The 23580-nt window shown below is 46.1% G+C and overlaps 1 protein-coding gene across 21 annotated transcripts in view; it reads left to right on the top strand.

Moving 5' to 3' along the window:
• Window positions 1-2324: 2324 nt before the first annotated feature.
• Window positions 2325-23580, top strand: part of cacna1ab (calcium channel, voltage-dependent, P/Q type, alpha 1A subunit, b) — a 182400-nt gene continuing 161144 nt past the window's right edge. For 14 of the 21 annotated variants that reach the window (XM_037534393.1, XM_037534391.1, XM_037534380.1 and 11 more), the window contains exon 1: window positions 2327-3429. In XM_037534393.1, the coding sequence (XP_037390290.1) occupies window positions 3152-3429 (278 nt within the window). In that variant the 5' untranslated portion in view covers window positions 2327-3151. Of the gene's footprint in view, window positions 3430-23580 lie in introns of all 21 variants that reach the window. The other 7 variants (XM_037534374.1, XM_037534383.1, XM_037534387.1 and 4 more) reach the window with 3 other exon arrangements.

Raw genomic sequence — 23580 nt, 5'->3', positions numbered from 1 at the left:
TGAGTTAGTGTGAATGAGTTAGTGTGAATGAGTTAGTGTGAATGAATTAGTGTGGATGAGTTAGTGTGAATGAGTTAGTGTGGATGAATGAGTGTGTGAATGAGTTAGTGTGAATGAGTTAGTGTGGATGAGTTAGTGTGAATGAGTTAGTGTGAATGAATTAGTGTGGATGAGTTAGTGTGAATGAGTTAGTGTGGATGAATGAGTGTGTGAATGAGTTAGTGTGAATGAGTTAGTGTGAATGAATTAGTGTTGATGAGTTAGCGTGGATGAGACACAGTGGGGGGGAACAGTGTCCATGATTTCCTAAAGAATTTCAAATGTTGATCCGTCGGACCGCCGGACACTTTTCCACTTCCCCTCAGTCCATTTTAAATGAGCTCAGGCCCAGAGAAGGTGGCAGCGTTTCTGGATCCTGTTTATATTTGGGTTCTTTGTGTTTTAGAGTTTAACAGCGTTTGTGGATGCAGTGATGAACTGTGTTCACAGTCAGTGGTTTTCAGAAGTGTTTCTGAGCCCATGCAGTGATTTTCACTACAGAATCATGTCTGTTTTTAATGCAGCGCTGCCTGAGGGCCCAAAGATCACGGCCAGCAGATCCTGGTGTTCAGCCTCGTCCCTCACAGACAGAGATTTCTCCAGATTCTCTGAGTCTTTAATGATATTCTGCACCGCAGACGATGAAAAGCAGAAGCTCTTTGCTGTTTTATGTTGAGGAACGTTCTTCTTGAGCTGTTGCTCTATTTGATGGTCCAGTCTTTCACAGAGTGGTGACCCTCCTCCTCTTTACTTCTGAAAGACTCCACCTCTCTGAGACGCTCTTTATACCCAGTCATGTTACTGACCTGCTGTCAATCAACCACCAGGTGTTTTTTAGAATTACAAAACTTCACCAGCCTTTTGTTATAATTGTTATTTGAAACAGCAATAAAATTTCTGCGTTTGAACATCTAATATGTTCAGTATAGGGGCTCCACTTTCTGCCTAAAGCATCCCTCCTCCATCCACCCGCTCACCTCCCAGAAAGGCTGAACTCGCTTTCCTCGTCTTTTGTAATAAATGTTGGACGTAGATCAAACAGATGTTTGAAATATCTGTCATGGCCAAGCGCTTTACATTTCAGCATGCAGCTGTTTGTTGTTGATGGTCAGTGTAGCTGTTTGTTGTTGATGGTCAGTGTAGCCGTTTGGTGTTGACGTTGACGGTCAGTGTAGCTGTTTGGTGTTGACGTTGACGGTCAGTGTAGCTTTTTGGTGTTGACGTTGACGGTCAGTGTAGCACTTTGGTGTTGACGTTGACGGTCAGTGTAGCTTTTTGGTGTTGACGTTGACGGTCAGTGTAGCACTTTGGTGTTGACGTTGACGGTCAGTGTAGCTCTTTGGTGTTGACGTTGACGGTCAGTGTAGCTTTTTGGTGTTGACGTTGACGGTCAGTGTAGCACTTTGGTGTTGACGTTGACGGTCAGTGTAGCTCTTTGGTGTTGACGTTGATGGTCAGTGTAGCTGAGAGAGAGAGAGACAGAGAGACAGAGAGAGAGACAGAGAGAGAGACAGAGAGAGAGAGAGAGACAGAGAGAGAGAGAGACAGAGAGAGAGAGAGAGAGAGAGAGACAGAGAGAGAGAGATAGAGAGACAGAGAGACAGAGACAGAGAGAGAGACAGAGAGAGAGAGAGACAGAGAGAGAGAGAGAGAGAGAGAGAGAGAGAGAGAGAGAGAGAGAGAGATAGAGAGACAGAGAGACAGAGACAGAGAGAGAGACAGAGAGAGAGAGAGAGAGACAGAGAGAGAGAGAGAGTGAGAGACAGAGAGAGAGAGAGAGACAGAGAGACAGAGAGAGAGAGAGAGACAGAGAGAGAGAGAGAGAGAGACAGAGAGAGAGAGAGAGACAGAGAGACAGAGAGAGAGAGAGAGACAGAGAGAGAGAGAGAGACAGAGAGAGAGAGAGAGAGAGAGACAGAGAGAGACAGAGAGAGACAGAGAGAGAGAGAGAGAGAGAGAGAGAGACAGAGAGAGACAGAGAGAGAGACAGAGAGAGAGAGAGAGAGAGAGACAGAGAGAGAGAGAGAGAGAGACAGAGAGAGACAGAGAGAGATAGAGAGAGAGAGAGAGACAGAGAGAGAGAGAGAGAGACAGAGAGAGAGACAGAGAGAGAGAGAGAGAGACACAGAGAGAGAGAGACAGAGAGAGAGAGAGAGAGAGAGAGAGACAGAGAGAGAGAGAGAGAGAGACAGAGAGAGAGAGAGACAGAGAGAGACAGAGAGAGAGAGAGAGACAGAGAGAGAGAGAGAGAGAGAGAGAGAGAGAGAGAGAGAGAGCGGGGACCTCCACCCCAACACTGCAGCTCTCACACACGCGGACAAGCGCGCGGGGGGGGGGTTCCTCTAGCGTTCTTACCGTTTGCACGCGCGGCTGACTGCGCTCCGCTCGCGCTGGCTGTGCTGGAGAACTGCAGGGAGGATGAAGATGATGATGATGAACGCGGAGAAGATGGTGAAGATGGTGAGGACGCGCGAGGATTCCCGTTAGGCTGCTGAAACACACACACACACACACACACACACACACACACACACTGCAGTGTGGATCCTCCCAGCTTCATCTCACGCGCGCGCGCGCACACACACACATACACACACACACACACATCCATGGGCTTCAGCGTCTTCCTGGTCGAGCCCTGAAGCCGAGCGGCTCCGCTGCGCTCCGGGGGACGGACGGATGTTTTTGATGGACCACTGTGGCCGCTGGACACGCTGTGGATGATCAGGCTGGCTCGACGTTGACCACTCGCACGCGCGCGCGCAGCCCGATGGGCTTCGGCCTCGTGTGTCTGCTGGACTCGTGGAGGTCTTCGGGAAGGCTGAGCGAGCAGATCTAGAACGGGACGTGTTTTTTCTAGCACGCGCTCCCACGATCGGTTTTTCTTTTTTTCCTAAGGCGTGAGAATCCCCCCCCCCCGCCCCCCAGCACCCCCCACGCCCACTCACTCTCTCCTCCACCGCCCCCCCCCCCGCTGCCCCTCCCCCGGCGGACTGCGTGCGCCCGTGGCTGGGCGGATGGGGTGTGATGTGGACGCTCTGCACCCCGTCCTCGGCTGCTGTGTAACGCGTGTGTGTGGTGGTGGTGGTGGTGGTGGTGCTGTGTGTGCAGGATGGCGAGGTTTGGAGACGAGGTTCCGGCCCGCTATGGCAGTGGCGGCGGCGGCGGGGGTCCGGGTCAGGCCGGACCGGGCCGTGGGGGCAGCAGGCAGGGTGGACCGCCCGGAGCCCAAAGGATGTACAAACAGTCCATGGCCCAAAGAGCCAGAACCATGGCCCTGTACAACCCCATCCCCGTCCGGCAGAACTGCCTGACTGTCAACCGCTCACTGTTTCTGTTCAGCGAGGACAACGTGGTGAGGAAATACGCCAAAAAGATCACCGAATGGCCATATCCTTTACCACAGAGGGGCTTCAGTAAGTGTGTGTGTGTGTGTGTGTGTTTAACTCTGTATGGGAATTGTGTAGCATTTCAGTGGAAATACCCCACAAACACAGGAATACAAGCTTGTGTGTGTGAGCAAACACACCAAAAAAAAACAACAGAACAGCCATATCCTTTACTAAAGAGGGGCTTCAATGTGCTTGAGTGTGTATTTAGTGCTGTATGGGGACTGTGTTGGTTTAAATTGTTAACACCTCACAAATATAGGAATACAAACACACCACTGAATGACCCTATCCTTTACTAAAGAGGCACATTAGTTAGTGAAAGTATGTGTCTGTGTGTGTGTGTTTTAACTCCGTATGGGGACTGTGCTGGATTTCAGTGGAAATAGCCCACAAACACAGGAATACAAACTTCTCTGTGTGAGCAAAGAACTAAAATACCACTGAATGGCCACGTCCTTTACTGAAGAGGGGCTTTTATTGTGTAATGTGTGTGTGTATGGAGTCAAAACTGTAGCTGTGTTGGTTATCAGTGGAAATATCCCATAAACACATGAATACAAACTTGTGTGTGTGAATAAAAGCGCTGAAGTACCACTGAATGGCCACGTCCTTTACTGACGGGGGCTTTTATTGTGTAAGTTGGTGTGTATTAGTTAGTGTGGTTGTTTATGTTGCTCTACAGAGGAACCAGAGCCTTCCTTTGGCTGAAGTGCCTGTTGTGGCAGGTTTTCTGTGATTGAATCTTTAACCTAAGCTGAAATTCGAGGCTGTGATGCCTTAAAATATCAGCTATAAAAGCCAAGTGGTTCTGGTCCTGGAATCTGATTGGCTGAGCTGTGTTTGAAGCTGCCGGCTGAGTTCTGTATCAGTGAACTGAGGTGTTCGGTATGGAGTGCTAGCAGTGCTGAGAGGTGGAACCAGTGTGAACCGTATTAAACACACAAGAGCCTTTAATGGAAGTTAATGTAATTGGCTGCTGGTCCAGTTAGCAGGAGCAGAGTGAAGCACATACGCAGCTTCTTCTGCAGACCTGGAATCTGCCGGCTCACAAAACACGGTTCTTGAGGGTTCTTTAGTGAAGACAATGGTTCTGTATAGAACCATGAGCACTCAAATTGTCATCTGTGTACTTGTTGGGTTCTCTGCTAGAACATATATGTGTGTGAGTGTGGGTGCGTGATTGTGAGTGTGTGTGTGCAAATATGTGTGCGTGTGCGTGAGTGAGTGCAAATGTGTGTGTGTGTGTGTGTGTGAGTGTGTGTGAGTGCAAATATGTGTGTGTGCATGAGTGTGTGTGAGTGTGTGTGAGTGCAAATATGTGTGTGTGCATGAGTGTGTGTGAGTGCAAATATGTGTGTGTGCATGAGTGTGTGTGAGTGCAAATATGTGTGTGTGTGTGAGTGCAAATATATGTGTGTGTGTGTAAGTGAGTGCAAATGTTTGTGTGAGTGCAAATATATGTGTGTGTGTGTGAGTGCAAATATGTGTGCGTGTGTGAGTGCAAATATGTGTGCGTGTGTGTGTGTGAGTGCAAATATGTGTGCGTGTGTGAGTGCAAATATGTGTGCGTGTGTGTGTGTGAGTGCAAATATGTGTGCGTGTGTGAGTGCAAATATGTGTGTGTGCATGTGTGTGCGTGAGTGTGTGTGTGAGTGCAAATAAGTGTGTGCGTGAGTGTGTGTGAGTGCAAATATGTGTGTGTGCGTGAGTGTGTGTGATTGCAAATATGTGTGTGCGTGAGTGTGTGTGAGTGCAAATATGTGTGTGTGCGTGAGTGTGTGTGTGTGAGAGCAAATGTATGTGAGTGCGTGAGTGTGTGTGTGCGTGCGTGCGTGCGTGTCAGTGCAAATATGTGTGTGCGTGAGTGTGTGTGAGTGCAAATATGTGTGTGAGTGCAAATATGTGTGTGTGCGTGAGTGTGTGTGAGTGCAAATATGTGTGTGTGCGTGAGTGTGTGTGAGTGCAAATATGTGTGTGTGCGTGAGAGTGTGTGTGAGTGCAAATATGTGTGTGTGCGTGAGTGTGTGTGAGTGCAAATATGTGTGTGTGCGTGAGTGTGTGTGAGTGCAAATATGTGTGTGTGCGTGAGAGTGTGTGTGAGTGCAAATATGTGTGTGTGTGCGTGAGTGTGTGTGTGCGTGTGTGTGAGTGCAAATATGTGTGTGTGCGAGTGTGTGTGTGAGTGCAAATATGTGTGTGTGCGTGAGTGTGTGTGAGTGCAAATATGTGTGTGTGCGTGAGTGTGTGTGTGTCTGCGTGCGTGTGTGTGAGTGCAAATATGTGTGTGTGTGTGTGTGTGAGTGTATGTGAGTGCAAATATGTGTGTGTGCGTGAGTGTGAGTGTGTGTGCGTGAGTGTGTGTGTGTGTGCGTGCGTGCGTGTGTGTGAGTGCAAATATGTGTGCGTGCGTGTGTGTGTGAGTGCAAATATATGTGTGTGCGTGAGTGTGTGTGTGCGTGAGTGTGTGTGTGTGTGAGTGTGTGTGTGTGCAAATATGTGTGTGTGAGTGCGTGTGTGTGTGTGCGTGAGTGTGTGTGAGTGCAAATGTGTGTGTGCGTGTGTGAGTGCAAATATGTGTGCGTGCATGAGTGTGTGTGTGTGAGTGCAAATGTGTGTGTGTGAGTGCAAATATGTGTGCGTGCATGAGTGTGTGTGTGTGTGTGCAAATGTGTGTGTGTGTGTGTGAGTGCAAATATGTGTGCGTGCATGAGTGCGCGTGAGTGCGTGTGTGTGTGTGTGTGTGAGTGCGTGAGTGCGTGAGTGTGCGTGCGTGAGTGCGTGAGTGTGTGGAGAATGGTGGAAGGATGGAGGGTCAAAGGAAAAGTGTGGAAGGGAGAGAAGGTGAGAGGGAAAACAGAAAGGTGGAGGAAACGAAAGGATGAAAGAAAACGAGAAGGATGGAGGGACAGGAGGATGAGGAGAAAGGTTCTGACGGAGAGCTGATAATGTCTCTGTTTAGACGTTTAGATGAACGGTTCTGCTCAGACGTTCTAAACCCAGTACAGCTCAGATCATTTCAGCTCTGAAACAGAAAACATACTGAATGTTTCCTTTAAAGAGGGTTCTGCTGGAAGGTTCTGCTGGACCAACAGAATGATAATAAAGAACAGTACAGGTTACCAATCTGCCTAAATTATACTACGGCACTCAGTTTGAGGTTCCTTTGGATGATCTGATTGAGATTCTGTTAGATTCCTTTATTGGGGTTCTGTTAGTTTAGCTGATTGACATCTGTTAGACTTGCTAAATGAGGTTCTGTTGGTTTGGATTATTATGGTTCTGTTTGATTAGCTGATTGAGGTTCTGTTAGATGAGATGATCAAGGTTCTGTTGGATTCCCTTGTTTAGGCTCTGTTGGATCAGCTGATTGATGTTCTGTTAGATGTGTTTATTAGGGTTCTGTTGGATTAGCTGATTGACATTCTGTAGGTTTAGCTCATTGGGGTTCTCCAGGATTTGCTGATTGACATTCTGTAGGTTTAGCTGATTGAGGTTCTCCAGGATTTGCTGATTGACATTCTGTAGGTTTAGCTCATTGAGGTTCTCCAGGATTTGCTGATTGACATTCTGTAGGTTTAGCTCATTGAGGTTCTCCAGGATTTGCTGATTGACATTCTGAATGTTTAGCTGATTGAGGTTCTCCAGGATTTGCTGATTGACATTCTGTAGGTTTAGCTCAGTGGGGTTCTGTTGGATTATCTGATTGGCATTCTGTAGGTTTAGGTCATTGAGGTTCTCCAGGATTTGCTGATTGACATTCTGTAGGTTTTGCTCAGTGGGGTTCTCCAGGATTTGCTGATTGACATTCTGAAGGTTTAGCTCAGTGGGGTTCTCCAGGATTTGCTGATTGACATTCTGAAGGTTTAGCTCAGTGGGGTTCTCCAGGATTTGCTGATTGACATTCTGAAGGTTTAGCTCAGTGGGGTTCTCCAGGATTTGCTGATTGACATTCTGAAGGTTTTGCTCAGTGGGGTTCTCCAGGATTTGCTGATTGACATTCTGAAGGTTTAGCTCAGTGGGGTTCTCCAGGATTTGCTGATTGACATTCTGAAGGTTTAGCTCATTGGGGTTCTCCAGGATTTGCTGATTGACATTCTGTAGGTTTAGCTCAGTGGGGTTCTCCAGGATTTGCTGATTGACATTTTGAAGGTTTAGCTGATTGAGGTTCTCCAGGATTTGCTGATTGACATTCTGTAGGTTTAGCTCATTGAGGTTCTCCAGGATTTGCTGATTGACATTCTGTAGGTTTAGCTCATTGAGGTTCTCCAGGATTTGCTGATTGACATTCTGAAGGTTTAGCTCAGTGGGGTTCTCCAGGATTTGCTGATTGACATTCTGAAGGTTTAGCTCAGTGGGGTTCTCCAGGATTTGCTGATTGACATTCTGAAGGTTTTGCTCAGTGGGGTTCTCCAGGATTTGCTGATTGACATTCTGAAGGTTTAGCTCAGTGGGGTTCTCCAGGATTTGCTGATTGACATTCTGAAGGTTTAGCTCAGTGGGGTTCTCCAGGATTTGCTGATTTTGATTGGAGTTGTATTAACTGAGTGGTGTCCAACTGGGTTAATAATTTGGGGTTCTGTTGGTCAGTCTGATTGGAGTGCTCGTGGTAACTTTGGTGTTCTGTTGGATTGGCTGATTGAGGTTCTATTGGATTCCCTTGTTCCGTTGGTTTACTGGTCTAGAATTAAAATCAGTTCATGTAAGTTTGGCTGTTTTTGCGGAAAGTATGGTTTAACTCTGTTTTCCTCTGATCCGAAATCTAGTCCTAAATCCAGCAAGGCTGCTAACTCTGTTCTTGCTGGACTGCTGTTCTAGACTGTTCTAGCTGGATAGCTGTTCTAGATGGTTCTAGCTGGACTGCTGTTCTAGATGGTTCTAGCTGGCCTGAGGTTTACTTTGTGTCTCACACGGTTTGAAGTGAGTGTTGCGGAATATAAAGACCTTTAAAATCCCGTAAATTTGGGAGAAATGCTGGATCCTCTGCCCGAGCCTGCAGGCATCGCCTGTTTACACTGTAATGCACTCTGTGTTTTTATTTCATTGTCATATCTCATTCTCCTGCTCCCCCACCCCTCCCCCCTCTCTGCCTGGTACCATCTGTTCCCCTCTCTGTTGTCTTTGTGGTGTTGGTGTCCTGCGGTTCCGTTGGACACTCCAGTCAAGTTACTCGTGGTCACTCTGATTAGGCTTCTGTCGGATTGGGCTTGTGTTTGATGGTGAATCTGGAGGACTCTCAGTCTCGTGGGGCCAGGAATGATCTCACATCCTGAAAACACGTCTGAGGACAAACTCTAGAACCTTTGGTGCTGGACTGAGGCGAAAATCCCTCTAGGCCCTGCTCTTTTAGTGTCTGGAATGCCATCGATACCAACATCAGAACCCAAAGCTAGCTAGCTCGTTTTTAAAAAGATAGCTCTTTAAAGGTTCTTTAGCAGAGACATGTGCATGCTTAAAGGTTCTTCAGACTGATGGAGAATGTGTTGTGTGTGGTTCTGTACAGAACCATTTTGAAAAAGGTTCTATGTAGCACCAATAATGGTTCTTCTATTTTCACAAGTTTGACAATCATAACAATAGCAGTATTCTCCATCAGTCAAAAGAACCATTTAATCATGCACGTGTGTTCAGGTTTCTATACAGAAAAATGTCTTTACCCAAGAACCTTGAAGAACCATCTTTTTTTTAAAAGTGTGTTTCATTGGCTAATGGAATTGTTTGTGTGTTCTCCGTGTACTGAACTCCATCTTCTCAATTTTGCAGTTTCCTCCCACCTGAGAGCTCCACACTCCCACTACATTTAGCACAGAATTTCTCATGGTTCTCCCCAGATGTTCTTGCTATGAGATCATGTCTGGACCAAGTCTAGCACACTCTGTGATTGGGGTTCTGTTGGACTAGCTGATTTCTGCTGAAGGGATTGGGGTTCTGCTGGGGTGACTGATTCTCTTAGTAGCTTTGACTGGGGGTCTCTTGGGGTCTCTGTGGTTTGACTGATTGGGATTCTGTGTTCTGTGGGTCACTCTGATTTAGGTTCTGTTATTCACTCTGGATTCTGTTGAATTGAGCAGTTTTTGGTTTTTGCTTCTTTGGTAAAGCTCAGATTAGATGTTTCTCAGTGTTTCTGTTAATGTCTTTGTGATGATCCAGCTCAGAAATCCAGTTCAAACCCTTCCTGAAACCGTAGAGCCACACTTTCCATTCCATCTCATCATGAGATCATACGACACTCATATCCGTAGTTATGAGCCTGTGAAGAGGGGCTGAGATACACGTCATCCACCTCTCGCCGTGTGGAGCTGCTGGATTCGTGTGTCCGTCTACATTCTGTGTGAAACTGACCGACGGACACTCAGGAGATCACTAAGGACTGAACTTAAATCTAGTCAAAGTATGGAATATGTCTCATCTTGACACTCCTGTGCACTTATTCAAAGATCGTTTAACTTAACGTTCTCTACATTTTAGGGGCTTTAGTGGAATGATCTCATTGTAGTGGCAGAGAATTTTGCTTGTTGTAAGAAGTGTGCTTGAAAGCAGCCACTTTACCTGCCAATATAGTGAGATAATCACGGAAACGTCCTCACTAAAGTCACCAAAAGCAAGTACAGACGTTTAGAAATAAGTAAAATGACCACATAGTAAGGTCACACACATTTCTTTGCAGTGTACGCAGAGCTCCAGGTCAACGGGCCTGGTGACAGAGAGAGCTGAGGCTGTTCTGAGCATTTTGATACGTGATATTTCAGTATCACGTCGTTCAAAAGGGCTTTTAAAGGCGAATTTAAGAAGACATGCAAAATAAAAACACCCTCAGACCCCCGAGGGTTAAAACATACATCAGGCGAAAAGAGCTGGTTCCAGTCAGACGTGTCTGTATTGTGTCTGTATCGTAGCATTAAGAACCGATCGGAAAGACGAGTGTGAGGGGAACAGCTGCTCTCCGCGAGGTCTGTAGATGCTGTGGGCAGATTCGGCGAGTCACTCTGTGGGCGTCTTCATCAGCTCAGTGTATTTACACCACAGATCCTTTACGCTGAGCAGGACGGAGGAGGTTCTGATGGAGAAGCAGCTTCCAGAATCCTCGAGAAACCCTGAGTTACACCACTCCAGTGTTCCCTGGAGGCAGAACCCACACTTCAAGGCTCTCCATACGAGAGATCCAGCAGTAACGTGAATAAGAGCCGTCATTTTCCAGCTTGAATCTTACAGCTCAAAAACAGGGAGGAGAAACTGTCACTCTAGTCTTTTTTGAAAGTTCTAGATACACCATTAGGAATGTTAAACAGCGGCGGCAGCCAGCTTCTGCCTAGTGCTAACGCACTATTAAACCCCACAGGGGAGCCACCGGAAACGAGGCATTCTTCCTTGTTTTCGCACTCGTGGCCCGAGCTGAAGGCCTAGCTCTGAGACTCTGCGGTTCTTTTTCTGGGCCAGCCTCGGTCCCGTCTGTTTTGCAGGTGACGTGATCTGTACATTTGTAGCGTGACTGCAGCTTTACTCACCATCAGAGTGTCATCAGCGCAGTCAGAGCTCACGATGAGTATCAGAGAGAGTGTAATATATTTAGAACGTGTCCTGACACTCAGACTGGTGGCAGCTAAAACAGTGACACCTGTTCTGAGGATCAGCAGCCTCGGGGGGCCGGGTGGTGGAGGGGGGAGTGGGCCGTAACTCAACTCCACACACACACACACACACACGCCATGTGGGACATTCACGCTCCGATGTGCAATCATACAGAAACACACACAGATCTGCTGTTCTCTAGTTGGTGGAAACAATCTGGCACTTTAGGCCATCTGAACACGTTCACACACTCAGTGATGCATGAACGGTCGTGTGTGTGTGTGTGTGTGTGTGTGTGTGTGTGTGTGTGTGTTGCTCTTTTCCTTCATTCCAGCTTCCGTTCTTCTCAGGATCCTCACTTTCAGCTCCTCAAAAAACCTGCAGGCACACCTCCAAATTTCAGGCTGAGAAGCTGGTTGATGATCAAACCCATTCAGTGGTGCTGAGTTCTGGACTCTGGGGTGGTCAGTCCATCGTCCAGCTTCTCTGTTTGATGAGTCCGTCTCCTGTTCTCAGTGAGGTTCTTCTTGATCAGCTACACGTCCTTTCAGCCCCACAGCGCTGAGTGGTCTTCTCACAGTGGAAGGATGGACAGAAACACCTGTGGGTGTTTCCAGATCTGAAGCAGCTTGATCTTCTCCTCTCTCTCAGAGATCAACGCTTTCAGTGCTGCTTATCTGATGGGGCAGTTTTGGGGTCGACCAGTTCTTCCAGGTGGTTGTTAGGAGCCTCCTTTTCACTGTAGCTTTTAATCAGGTTCTCCAGTTTTGGAAACTCCAGTTAATTTCCTTTTACTTTCTCCTTCTTTATGTAAGCGGTTCATTTTAATATTTAATGATGCTAATATTGAAACTCTGAGTCTGTTTGAAAGCCTTTATTCTCCGTATTCGGGCCGATGTCGGGCCAGGTTACGATATTGGTACAATACTAAAAAACGGGATCACCTTAAATCCAGTCAATATATCTAATATTTCCCATCGTGAGATTATTTTACTCATGCCTAGACCTTTTTACTTGTTCTAAGTCATGTCAGTAAGTCAGCTGGCAGGTAGATCGGCTTATTTTAAGCACATTTCTTATTCTTATTATCTGCAGTAAAGCGATAATTCAACTCACTAAAATCACCTGAAACAAGTAAAAGTGTCTAAGAAGTTAAATGATCTTATAATAAGTGCAGAAATAGAAATATTCAGTATATTAACCATATTTTTGCAGCGTATCTGCCGACGTTCCAGGTGTTTGTTTTTTTTGTGATTGGTTCTGATTGTTGATAGTACCAGGGTTTGCGTTGGTTTCCATGGAAACGGTTGTTGGTAGGACACTGTCTGTTGGAGTTATAGTCACGTTTGGTGTTGAAGGTCCATCTGTTTCTCTGTTACCCTGTTCTTCAGTGGTCAGGACCCCCATGGACTCTCACAGAGCAGGTACTGTTTGGGTGGTGGGTCATTCTCAGCACTGCAGTAACACTGACGTGGTGGTGGGGTGTTAGTGTGTGTTGCGCTGGTCTGAGTGGATCAGACACAGCAGTGCTGCTGGACTGAGAATAGTCCACCAACCAAAAATATCCAGCCAACAGCGTCCTGTGGGCGGTGTCCTGTGGGCAGCGTCCTGTGACCACTGATGAAGGACTAGAGGATGACCAACACAAACTGTGCAGCAGCAGATGAGCTGTCGTCTCTGACTTTACATCTACAAGGTGGACCGACAAGGTAGGAGTGTCTAATAGAGTGGACAGTGAGTGGACACAGTGTTTAAAAACTCCAGCAGCACTGCTGTGTCTGATCCACTCACACCAGCACAACACACACTAACACACCACCACGTCAGTGTTACTGCAGTGCTGGGAATGACCGCCTGCTCTGTGGGGTCCTGTGGGAGCTGGACAGTGAGTGTAGAAACAAGGAGGTGAAGTTAATGTCCATTTATTCACCCGTTACTGGACGCTGCTGAACGAATATTGATGATTTGTGTCAGTTTGACAGCTCTGTGTTAATTATACTTAACGTCACGGTCGTGACAGTGACTCCTCTCTTTCTCCTCCTCTCTTCCACTCTTCATCGTGCTCGGCAGTGAGTGTGAGACGATGTGTAGGTGTGTGTTGGGCTGTTGTGGTTGAGCTGAGGCTAAAGGCCTTTCCTTATATATACAGTATATATAAAGAAAGAAAGAAGTTCATTTGAGTGACAGAATATCGTCCAATTTCTCTGCCTACTGTGTTTTTATTGGCTGATTTCAGTCAGTGGTGCTGCAGCGGGTTTGGAACGTAGTGATGAAGATAACGGAGCGTTTAGATATGAAACAGATGAGGATCCTGTTCTATGAAGAACCTTTAGAGGAGAGTTTAAGAGGAGATGATCAGATCCAGAGAGAACGACCCTTTGACTCCAGAGAGTTCAGACTGAGTTTGCGCTGCAGTAACAGCCTCTAGTCTTGTGGGAATGCTCTAGATGTTGGACCATTGCTATGAGGATTTGATTGAGTTAGTGAGGTCAGGTACTGATGTTGGACGGTCTCCTTTGGTGGACACGTCTCTCCGTCCTCGCGTCTTCTCCTGAACTCCTCCCACTACACAAAGGAAATTATGAATAATTAAAGATAAGAGATTCACACTGAGCCTTCACTCCAGTATCCCACAGTGCCGTGGGCTTTAGTCTTAGCTTTAGCCTAGTGGTGTCGGTCGGCCCACTGGGCAAGTGCAGGGAATATCAGAGCAGCTCATTTTACACCAGTGCTACCCAGCTCCCCCAGGACCCCCTGCATTTCTCACCTTGGGCCCCACTCATTGGAATCTAGCGTATGAGGCCTCCAGTTCAGCTCCTGAAGTCCTAACCAATGGGAGAGCAGCTCCGCTGGATCTGCTGAGAGACCACAAAGAGAACAATCCTGATTGGACAGTTATCTGTTGGCCGTTTCTAGAGTTTCACCCCTTTTGTTTCCAACCGAAGCTGAACAGCGAAACAGCTGCAGCACAGCCGTGATCTCTAGTCCTTCTCTGAAGACCAGAGGGTTCTCCGCTCATTTCCTGCTAATCCTACTGGGCCACTGAGGTGACATTAAATTCACAGAATTACATCATGCATACGCTTTAAAATGTGTCATTTTAGAATTTTCTGTTTCAGTTTCATTGAAAAAATGTTCAAAATTTTCAGGTTTTTTTTTATTCTTAAGCTTTTTTTATTTGAATAATAATTTTTAAAATGATTTTTTATATATTTTATTATATATTTAGTTTTCTGGCTTTACCCTCAGAAATGGACATATTTCATGCGTATTTTTGAAATGCATGCGATAAGCGGGCGAATGGGCTGGAGGAGGTGTTTATATGGACCACACGCTCTCTGATCATCCTCCAGTCATTAACAGCTGCAGTAATGAGGGGCTTCCTCCGTAAACGTTCTCATGGTCCAGAGCTGAACATGCGTGTGACCCTCAGTCGCTTTTCTAGTCAGACCTGTCTTTATAGAGACTCCGCGGCTCTGTGTGAAAGACCCCTCCTCTCTTTCCCTCTCGCCGTGCACCACGCTGAGTGTGAGACGGTGTGTAGGTGTGTGTTGGGCTGCGACTGTGGAGCCTTTTATTGATACGCGTGTTGTAGGAGTAACTCGCAAACCAAGCGTGGGGCGTTTACAGTCCGGCCAGCCTGGCGCTGGACGCCACGTACGACTTCCTAATGCTTGGACTGAACCTCTGCTGCTTTCCTCTGTTTTAGTATTAGAGAATCATTGTCCCTTTTCTCCGCCCCTGTGTTTTTATTGGATGATGTCAGTCAGTGGGAGGGGTCTGTGAAAGGTAAACTCCAGCCATTCTTCTCAAATGAAGGTGTTTATAGTGAGTCTGTGCTGCAGTAACCGCCTCTACTCTTCTGGGAAGGCTCTAGATGTTGGAACATTTGCTGTGAGGATTTGATTGCGCATTAGTGAGGTCAGACACTGATGTTGTGGATCACTCCACACCGGACGCTCTGAGTGCCAATTCATCCATTTCTCTGAGCGCCACAGTGCAGCACTCAGCATTTCACTATTCCTACATTAACCTTATTCATCTCCTCGTAGAGCCTCCACTTCATAGAACAGGATCCTCATCTGTTTCATACAGAGACATTGAGGGTTAAAGTAAAGCCTGAACGAGAGCGCAGACGAGTAGGAATGAGTATTCAGTGTGTTAATGAAGTAGAATTTAAACATTCAAAGAAAGTTTAACCTTCATTATAACAGCCGTGTGAAGCATGAAATGACTAAAAATCTCTGACTTCAGCTTCACATCACTGAAGAATTAGGGGGGGTGATAATAAATACCTGCCCCCCTCTTTGAAGGCGTATGACCCCTAAATGTAACTAAAGCCCAGCAGTGAGGAGCTGAACTTTCCCCTCCTCTGCTGTCCCTGCAGACGGGCAGGGTCGCCTACAGAGCGGCGCTGGTAGCTGTTAATGAAGTGATGCTCTTTTATTAGAGGGTCTCAATTCAGAGGAAGATCTCAACCACTGCCCTGTAGCTCAGGAACAAGGGGCAACACTCGAAAACAAGGGGTAGGGGTAAGAAGGAGAAATGGTACTGGGCCCAAGAGTCCAGCAAAACCAAATATACTGTGTGTGTGTGTGTGTGTGTGTGTGTGTGTGTGTGTGTGGTCTGCTTGGGTACTCTGTGGAATTGGTTTGTCAGGTAGTCGAGGGCACAGGTTAGGAAAACTGTCACTCAGCTGGGAGGGAGAGGGAGAGAGAGAGAGGGAGGAATAGAGAGAGAGAGAGGAATATATATATATAGAGAGAGAGAGAGAGAGAGAGAGAGAGGAATAGAGAGAGAGAGAGAGAGGAATATATATATATAGAGAGAGAGAGACAGACAGAGAGAGAGAGAGAGAGAGAGGGAGGAAGGAATAGAGAGGAATAGAGAGAGAGAGAGAGAGAGACAGTCAGTGAGAGAGAGAGAGAGAGAGAGAGAGGGAGGAATAGAGAGGAATAGAGAGAGAGAGAGAGAGAGAGGGAGGAAGGAATAGAGAGGAATAGAGAGACAGAGAGAGAGAGAGAGACAGTCAGTGAGAGAGAGAGAGAGAGAGAGAGAGGGAGGAATAGAGAGAGAGAGATAGGGAGGAATAGAGAGAGAGAGAGACAGTCAGTGAGAGAGAGAGAGAGAGAGAGAGGGAGGAATAGAGAGAGAGAGAGATAGGGCGGAATAGAGAGAGAGAGAGAGAGAGACAGTCAGTGAGAGAGAGAGAGAGAGAGAGAGAGAGAGGGAGGAATAGAGAGAGAGAGAGAGAGGGAGGAATAGAGAGAGAGAGAGATAGGGCGGAATAGAGAGAGAGTGAGAGAGAGAGAGAGAGAGAGAGAGGGAGGAATAGAGAGAGAGAGAGAGACAGTCAGTGAGAGAGAGAGAGAGAGAGAGAGAGATAGGGAGGAATAGAGAGAGAGAGAGAGAGACAGTCAGTGAGAGTGTATGTGCATGTCTACAAAAGCTCCATGTTATTGGTAAACGTGAGCGCCCCCTGCAGAATCTCACTCCTCGGCTGATCACTATTGATCCTGCCTGTAAATAGCTGGTCATGGTTGCCACAGTAACCCCCTCCGCCTGCCCCTGCAATCAGATAAACGCACTCTCTCACCGAGCGAGCGCCGTCGAGGGAATTCTCACGCACATGGACTCATGCATATTTTTATGCGCTGTCAGGACGTGGGGTCACGTGACACACATGGGGAAGTCAAACGTTTTGTTGCACGTTCTGCACATTTTAATGCACGATTAGTGTTTGTGCGCTGGGCTTAGTTTTCTCGGGGATATAAAACTACAACGGCTGTACCTTTTATGTTCCATGCCGTTTTCGGTGAAGGTGCAGTGTGTAAGATTTAGTGGCGTCTAGCACCACCCAGCTTAATCCCCTCCCTCACACCTCCCTTTCCAAGCATGTAGTAGAGCCTACAGTTGCCGTCAGGTTCTCTGCCGTCGTCTGTCCTGATTTCCTTTGCTTCTTCCTGTTTTCTCTTCTCGGGCGGTGAGGATTCACCTCTTTTTCTTGATCTACACCACAAGTTTTTATCCTCCATGTGTCTAAATCTGGGTTCTCAAACTTCTCCCAGTCAGCAGCACCAGCAGCATCCACTGATTCTTCTTCTTTCCATGTCTTCCACCCGGAGCTCCGTCCATCCATCCATCCATCCTCTAAGCCGCTTCTCCGTCAGGGTCGCGGGGGGTGCCGGAGCCTATCCCAGCAGTCTTCAGGCCGAAGGCAGGATACCCCGGAGCTCCAGCGCCACCAAATTCTGATGCCGCTTCGGCACAAAAGCACGAAAGGCGCCCTCTAGAGGCAGTGTTTGGTTTGTCCGTTCTGGGCTACTGTAGAAATGAGCTGAAGAGGAGCTGCTACCTGTGTAGATATGAAGGGCTCATTCTAAGATAACAAAAAAACGACGATGCAATGTTGCAGGTGATGAGACACGTTTCTCACACACTGCACCTTTAAACCCAGCAAATCAAGAGCACTCGCCAGACGGGAGCGAGCTCTCCGTAGTTAGATGCTCACTGGGTACGTCGTTGTTGTGACTTAACGAAATGAGACGTTCAGATTCCAGTCGAAATGAAATATTAGAGTTGAAAGAGCAGCTCCAGTCGTTAACAGGTGGAGAACTTTCTGAAAGTTGAACCCTGAGGAGCTTTGAGGTTTAGTGACGCTTTTGTTGGTCCTCAGATTTTATCGTTGCTCCTGTTTCTCTGTGGCTCCTTCAGCAAACTCACACACACAGGGCAGAACGGAGAGCAGCGTTCCCCTGAGAGCAGTGAGAACCGAGTCGAGTCACTGTCCCGTGTTCCTCAGAGGCTGTATCTCCTCCTCCTCAGGTCGAAGGTCAGCAGTTTAACCTGCTCTGTTGGCATGGCGACCTCTGAAGAGCTCGACTGAGATTTGAGACACCAGCTCGCACACAAGATGGTTCCTCAGGGGTTCTTTAGTAAAGACCGTGGTCCTATATAGAACCATGAACACTCAGGGAAGCCTTTACACGCTTAAAAAGGTTCTTTGCATGGTGAAATGGTTCTTTAAATCGATGGAGAATGTGTTGTATATGGTTCTGTCTTCTGAAAAGGGTTCTATACAGTACCAGAAAGGTCTGTTCTGTTGTGCTTGATGTTGTAGTAATAGCAGAACCCTTTTTGGTGCTGTACAGAACCATGCACAATGCATTTCACCATGCAGAGAACCAATTTTGCATGCAAAAGGGTTCTTTGAGTGTGCATGGTTCTATTGTCTTTACTAAAGAACTTTTGAACCATGTTTTTTAAGCATGTTTATAGAACCATTTTCATGCTTAAAGGGTTCTTTGCATGGTGAAATGGTTCTTCAGAGTGAGCTGTATATGGTTCTATATAGCGTGGGTTCTTCTATTGTTACAATGTCAAGCTTGAACCATTTTGGTGCTATATAGAACCATATAGTCCAAGAACCTGAAGCACATGCAAATGTTTCAGTAGAGAGCTCATGGTCTGCCTTGACTAAAGAACACTTGAAGTACTGACAACGGTTTTAATAATGCAGTAGAACCTTTTCAAACATTCAGAGGGTTCCTATATGGTTCTATATGGTCCTGTTACCCTCACTGAGTAGTGACAGTACATGCTTCAGTTATCGACTAACATTGTGCAGGGTTCTAGACAGGCTGTCTAGAGCCCCATGCTTCTCTGTCAGACACACATGCGGCTAGCTGTCCGGCGGAGAGTCCCAGGGGCCGCTCCGGTTCCGGAGTTCTCAGCTCCGTGTTTAGTAACTGGGTCAGTCCTATAGACGTCCGCCCGGCCGCAGGAGGGAAACAGTTCTATCAGTAGAACGGAGCGTTCTTAATTACTGTTCTCGTGTTTAAAGAGAACTCAGACGAGTGCGGGTCCGATTTAATTAGCCGCTCGGCAGTTTGGGAAATCTCTGGCGCCGCTAATTAGCCTCGCCTGCTAAGGACTCCTCACGTTCCAGAGGACGACTGCGTCACTCTGCCGATTCTCCTCATTGGACACGTTCCTCATACATCCGGTTCTTTTTCAATCCATCACTTGTTTACCAGACGTTACGAGCTACGACGCTAATGTAGCCAACAAGCAGTGGAATTAGCATGAAGCTAACTGGATTTATCTTTAATGTACATTCCTCTCTCTCACTCTCTCTCACTCTCACTCTCTCTCACTCTCACTGTCTCTCTCTCTCTCTCTGTCTCTCTCTCACTCTCTCTCTCACTCTCTCTCTCACTCTCTCTTTCTCCCTGTCTCTCTCTTCCCTCTTCTCTTTCTTCTCTCGCTGTCATGAGAGACAGAGAGAGAACAGGGGGTTCAGAGGAAGATAAAGGTAAAGATGGAGGGATGGAGGCCTCGTCTTCCTCTTGCCTCAGTGTAGCTGTAAGCTGTGCCTCTCCTCCGTGAGCGATCCAGCAGTGAGTCACTGCACCTGCCAGAGACAGAAAGTGGGTTTTTGAGCAGATGAGTGGAAACTGTGGATATTTTTAGGCTGATTTATCCTGTTTTTCTTGTGTCGGTGTGCAGGTGACCACACCAGCACACGCCGCACGCCCCACGTCCTCCTCCCGTTATTAGCCCTCAGCTCCTCCAGGCCACACCTCTTCATCACTTCCACTAAACTGACCAACAACTGCAACGTTCCAGCAGGTTCTCTCAGGAAGGCGTGTTGACCCCATGGTATGAAAACTCCCCGGGGGAGTAGACAGGTCAGCAGTGAGCAGTGCTGAGTCCATCAGCATTTGGCCTCGCTTATCAGGCCCAGCCCTGCTGACATGTACGCTTACGCAGCTGCAGACCGCCTGTGTACTGTATATCTCCCAGAGCGCACTTGGCCATTGACATCCCATCAGCTTTAATCAGCACCGGCTCTGCTTGGCCAGACCTCAGGGCAGCGTGTGTAGTGCAGGCTTGCAATACAGTAGATTTGCATAGGAAGTGTTGAATACTGCTGGACTGTGTTGGACAATGATGGAAAGGTTTGGATGTTGGATGAGTGGACACAGTTGGACAATGGTAAACGGTTGGATGGTGTTGGAACTGTTTGATGGTGTTAGAAAGTGCTGTAATGTGTTTAAAGGTTTGGACAGTGCTGGACAAAGCTGAACCACATTGGACAGTATTGGAATCTTTTGGAAGGTTTGGACAGTGCTGGACAGTGTGGGACACTGTTACACTGTGTTGGACAATGGTGAATGATTTTGCACCATGTTACATATTCTGGGGCATCAATGTTGAACAGTCTTGGACAATAAGGGACAGTATTGAACAATACTGGAATGTTGAACAACTGGAATTTGTTGGAAGGTTTGGCCATTGCTGGACAATGCTGAACAGCTTTGGACATTGTTGGAATGTGTAAGAAAGTGTGGACAGCGTTCCCAGCCAGGGTTCAGCATTTTTGTGCAATGCTAGACAGTTTTGGACAATGTTGCATGTTGTTAGACAGTATCAGTTTTGAACAGTGTTGCTGGACAATGGATTAAGTTGGACTAGGTTGGAAGGTTTGGTCACTGTTGGACAATGTTAAGTAGTACTGGACAATGTTGAACAATGTTGGACTGTGTTGGAAGATTTGGTCTCTGTAGGACAATGTTCAGCAACATTGGGCAGTGTTGGATGGCTTGGTCACTGTTGGAAAATGTTCAGCAACATTGGGCAGTGTTGGATGGCTTGGTCACTGTTGGACAATGTTCAGCAACATTGGGCAGTGTTGGATGGCTTGGTCACTGTTGGACAATGTTCAGCAACATTGGGCAGTGTTGGATGGCTTGGTCACTGTTGGACAATGTTCAGCAACATTGGGCAGTGTTGGATGGCTTGGTCACTGTTGGACAATGTTTTGCAACATTGGGCAGTGTTGGATGGCTTGGTCACTGTTGGGCAGTGTTGGATGGCTTGGTCACTGTTGGACAATGTTGAATAATGCTGGACCGTGCTGGACTGGGTTGGAAGGTGTTGAAGCATACTAAAAAGTCTTGAACATTGTTTTGCTGGGTGGTGTTGGACAGTGTCCAACAATATTGGGAAAGGACACAAAAAAGATTCTGCATCTTTAAGTGTAATAAAAAAATTGAAACCTGTGAATTATTGAAGCCTCCTCCTGCCTGTGATTGGTTCTAAAAGCCTCCTCCTGCCTGTGATTGGTTCTAAAAGCCTCCTCCTGCCTGTGATTGGTTCTAAAAGCCTTCCCCTGCATTCAATTGGTTCTGCAGTTTGAGCTGTATATTAAATGTGTGAAAGCTGCTATGTAAATAAAGTTTATTATTATTTTAAAAGAAATGACAAACATGGAGCTGTGAGGTATCCTAGGATAGTGATATGATGCTGGATGACTCTCTGGCTGTGTTTGAGTTCTGTGAGCAGAACAGTACGTTGGTAAAGCGCATGTCGAATGGCTGCACGAAGTGCCTCCATCAAGCTAACCTACATTACTGAACCCACTTACAACTGCTGCAGCTCCCCACCATCTCCCCACCTCCCTCTCTCTGATATGCTGTGGTGTGATTTATGCCCAACCCTACTGAGAGAGAGAGAGAGAGAGAGAGACGCTGGGAAAAAGGATGGAGAAGAAGAGAATTTAGAGCTGGTTTTTCATTCAGCCTAATGAGAAACTGTAGAACAGACTCGGTTTATATCACAATACCTACATTTAGAGCTGGTTTTTCATTCAGCCTAATGAGAAACTGTAGAACAGACTCGGTTTATATCACAATACCTACATTTAGAGTCGGTTATTCATTCAGTCTAATGAGAAACTGTAGAACGGACTCGGTTTATATCACAATACCTACATTTAGAGTCGGTTATTCATTCAGTCTAACGAGAAACTGTAGAACAGACTCGGTTTATATCACAATACCTACATTTAGAGTCGGTTATTCATTCAGCCTAATGAGAAACTGTAGAACGGACTCGGTTTATATCACAATACCTACATTTAGAGTCGGTTATTCATTCAGCCTAATGAGAAACTGTAGAACAGACTCGGTTTATATCACAATACCTACATTTAGAGTCGGTTATTCATTCAGTCTAATGAGAAACTGTAGAACAGACTCGGTTTATGTCACAATACCTACATTTAGAGTCGGTTATTCATTCAGCCTAATGAGAAACTGTAGAACGGACTCGGTTTATATCACAATACCTACATTTAGAGCCGGTTATTCATTCAGTCTAATGAGAATCTGTAGAACAGACTCGGTTTATATCACAATACCTACATTTAGAGTCGGTTATTCATTCAGTCTAATGAGAAACTGTAGAACGGACTCGGTTTATATCACAATACCTACATTTAGAGACGGTTATTCATTCAGTCTAATGAGAAACTGTAGAACGGACTCGGTTTATATCACAATACCTACATTTAGAGTCGGTTATTCATTCAGCCTAATGAGAAACTGTAGAACGGACACGGTTTATATCACAATACCTACATTTAGAGTCGGTTATTCATTCAGCCTAATGAGAAACTGTAGAACGGACTCGGTTTATATCACAATACCTACATTTAGAGTCGGTTATTCATTCAGCCTAATGAGAAACTGTAGAACAGACTCGGTTTATATCACAATACCTACATTTAGAGTCAGTTATTCATTCAGTCTAATGAGAAACTGTAGAACAGACTCGGTTTATATCACAATACCTACATTTGTATCGGTTATTCATTCAGTCTAATGAGAAACTGTAGAACGGACTCGGTTTATATCACAATACCTACATTTAGAGTCGGTTATTCATTCAGTCTAATGAGAAACTGTAGAACGGACTCGGTTTATATCACAATACCTACATTTAGAGCCGGTTATTCATTCAGTCTAATGAGAAACTGTAGAACGGACTCGGTTTATATCACAATACCTACATTTAGAGTCGGTTATTCATTCAGTCTAATGAGAAACTGTAGAACAATATATCACAATACCTACATTTGTATCGGTTATTCATTCAGTCTAATGAGAAACTGTAGAATGGACTCGGTTTATATCACAATACCTACATTTAGAGTCGGTTATTCATTCAGTCTAATGAGAAACTGTAGAACGGACTCGGTTTATATCACAATACCTACATTTAGAGCCGGTTATTCATTCAGTCTAATGAGAAACTGTAGAACGGACTCGGTTTATATCACAATACCTACATTTAGAGTCGGTTATTCATTCAGTCTAATGAGAAACTGTAGAACGGACTCGGTTTATATCACAATACCTACATTTAGAGTCGGTTATTCATTCAGCCTAATGAGAAACTGTAGAACGGACTCGGTTTATATCACAATACCTACATTTAGAGCCGGTTATTCATTCAGTCTAATGAGAAACTGTAGAACAGACTCGGTTTATATCACAATACCTACATTTAGAGTCGGTTATTCATTCAGTCTAATGAGAAACTGTAGAACAGACTCGGTTTATATCACAATTCCTACATTTAGAGTCGGTTATTCATTCAGTCTAATGAGAAACTGTAGAACAGACTCGGTTTATATCACAATACCTACATTTAGAGTCGGTTATTCATTCAGCCTAATGAGAAACTGTAGAACAGACTCGGTTTATATCACAATACCTATATTTAGAGCCGGTTATTC

The sequence above is a fragment of the Pygocentrus nattereri genome, chromosome 25 (assembly GCF_015220715.1).
Source record: "Pygocentrus nattereri isolate fPygNat1 chromosome 25, fPygNat1.pri, whole genome shotgun sequence".
Lineage (NCBI taxonomy): Eukaryota > Metazoa > Chordata > Actinopteri > Characiformes > Serrasalmidae > Pygocentrus > Pygocentrus nattereri.
Note: the sequence above shows the minus strand (reverse complement) of the source record. Positions and strands in the feature narration are given on the sequence as shown.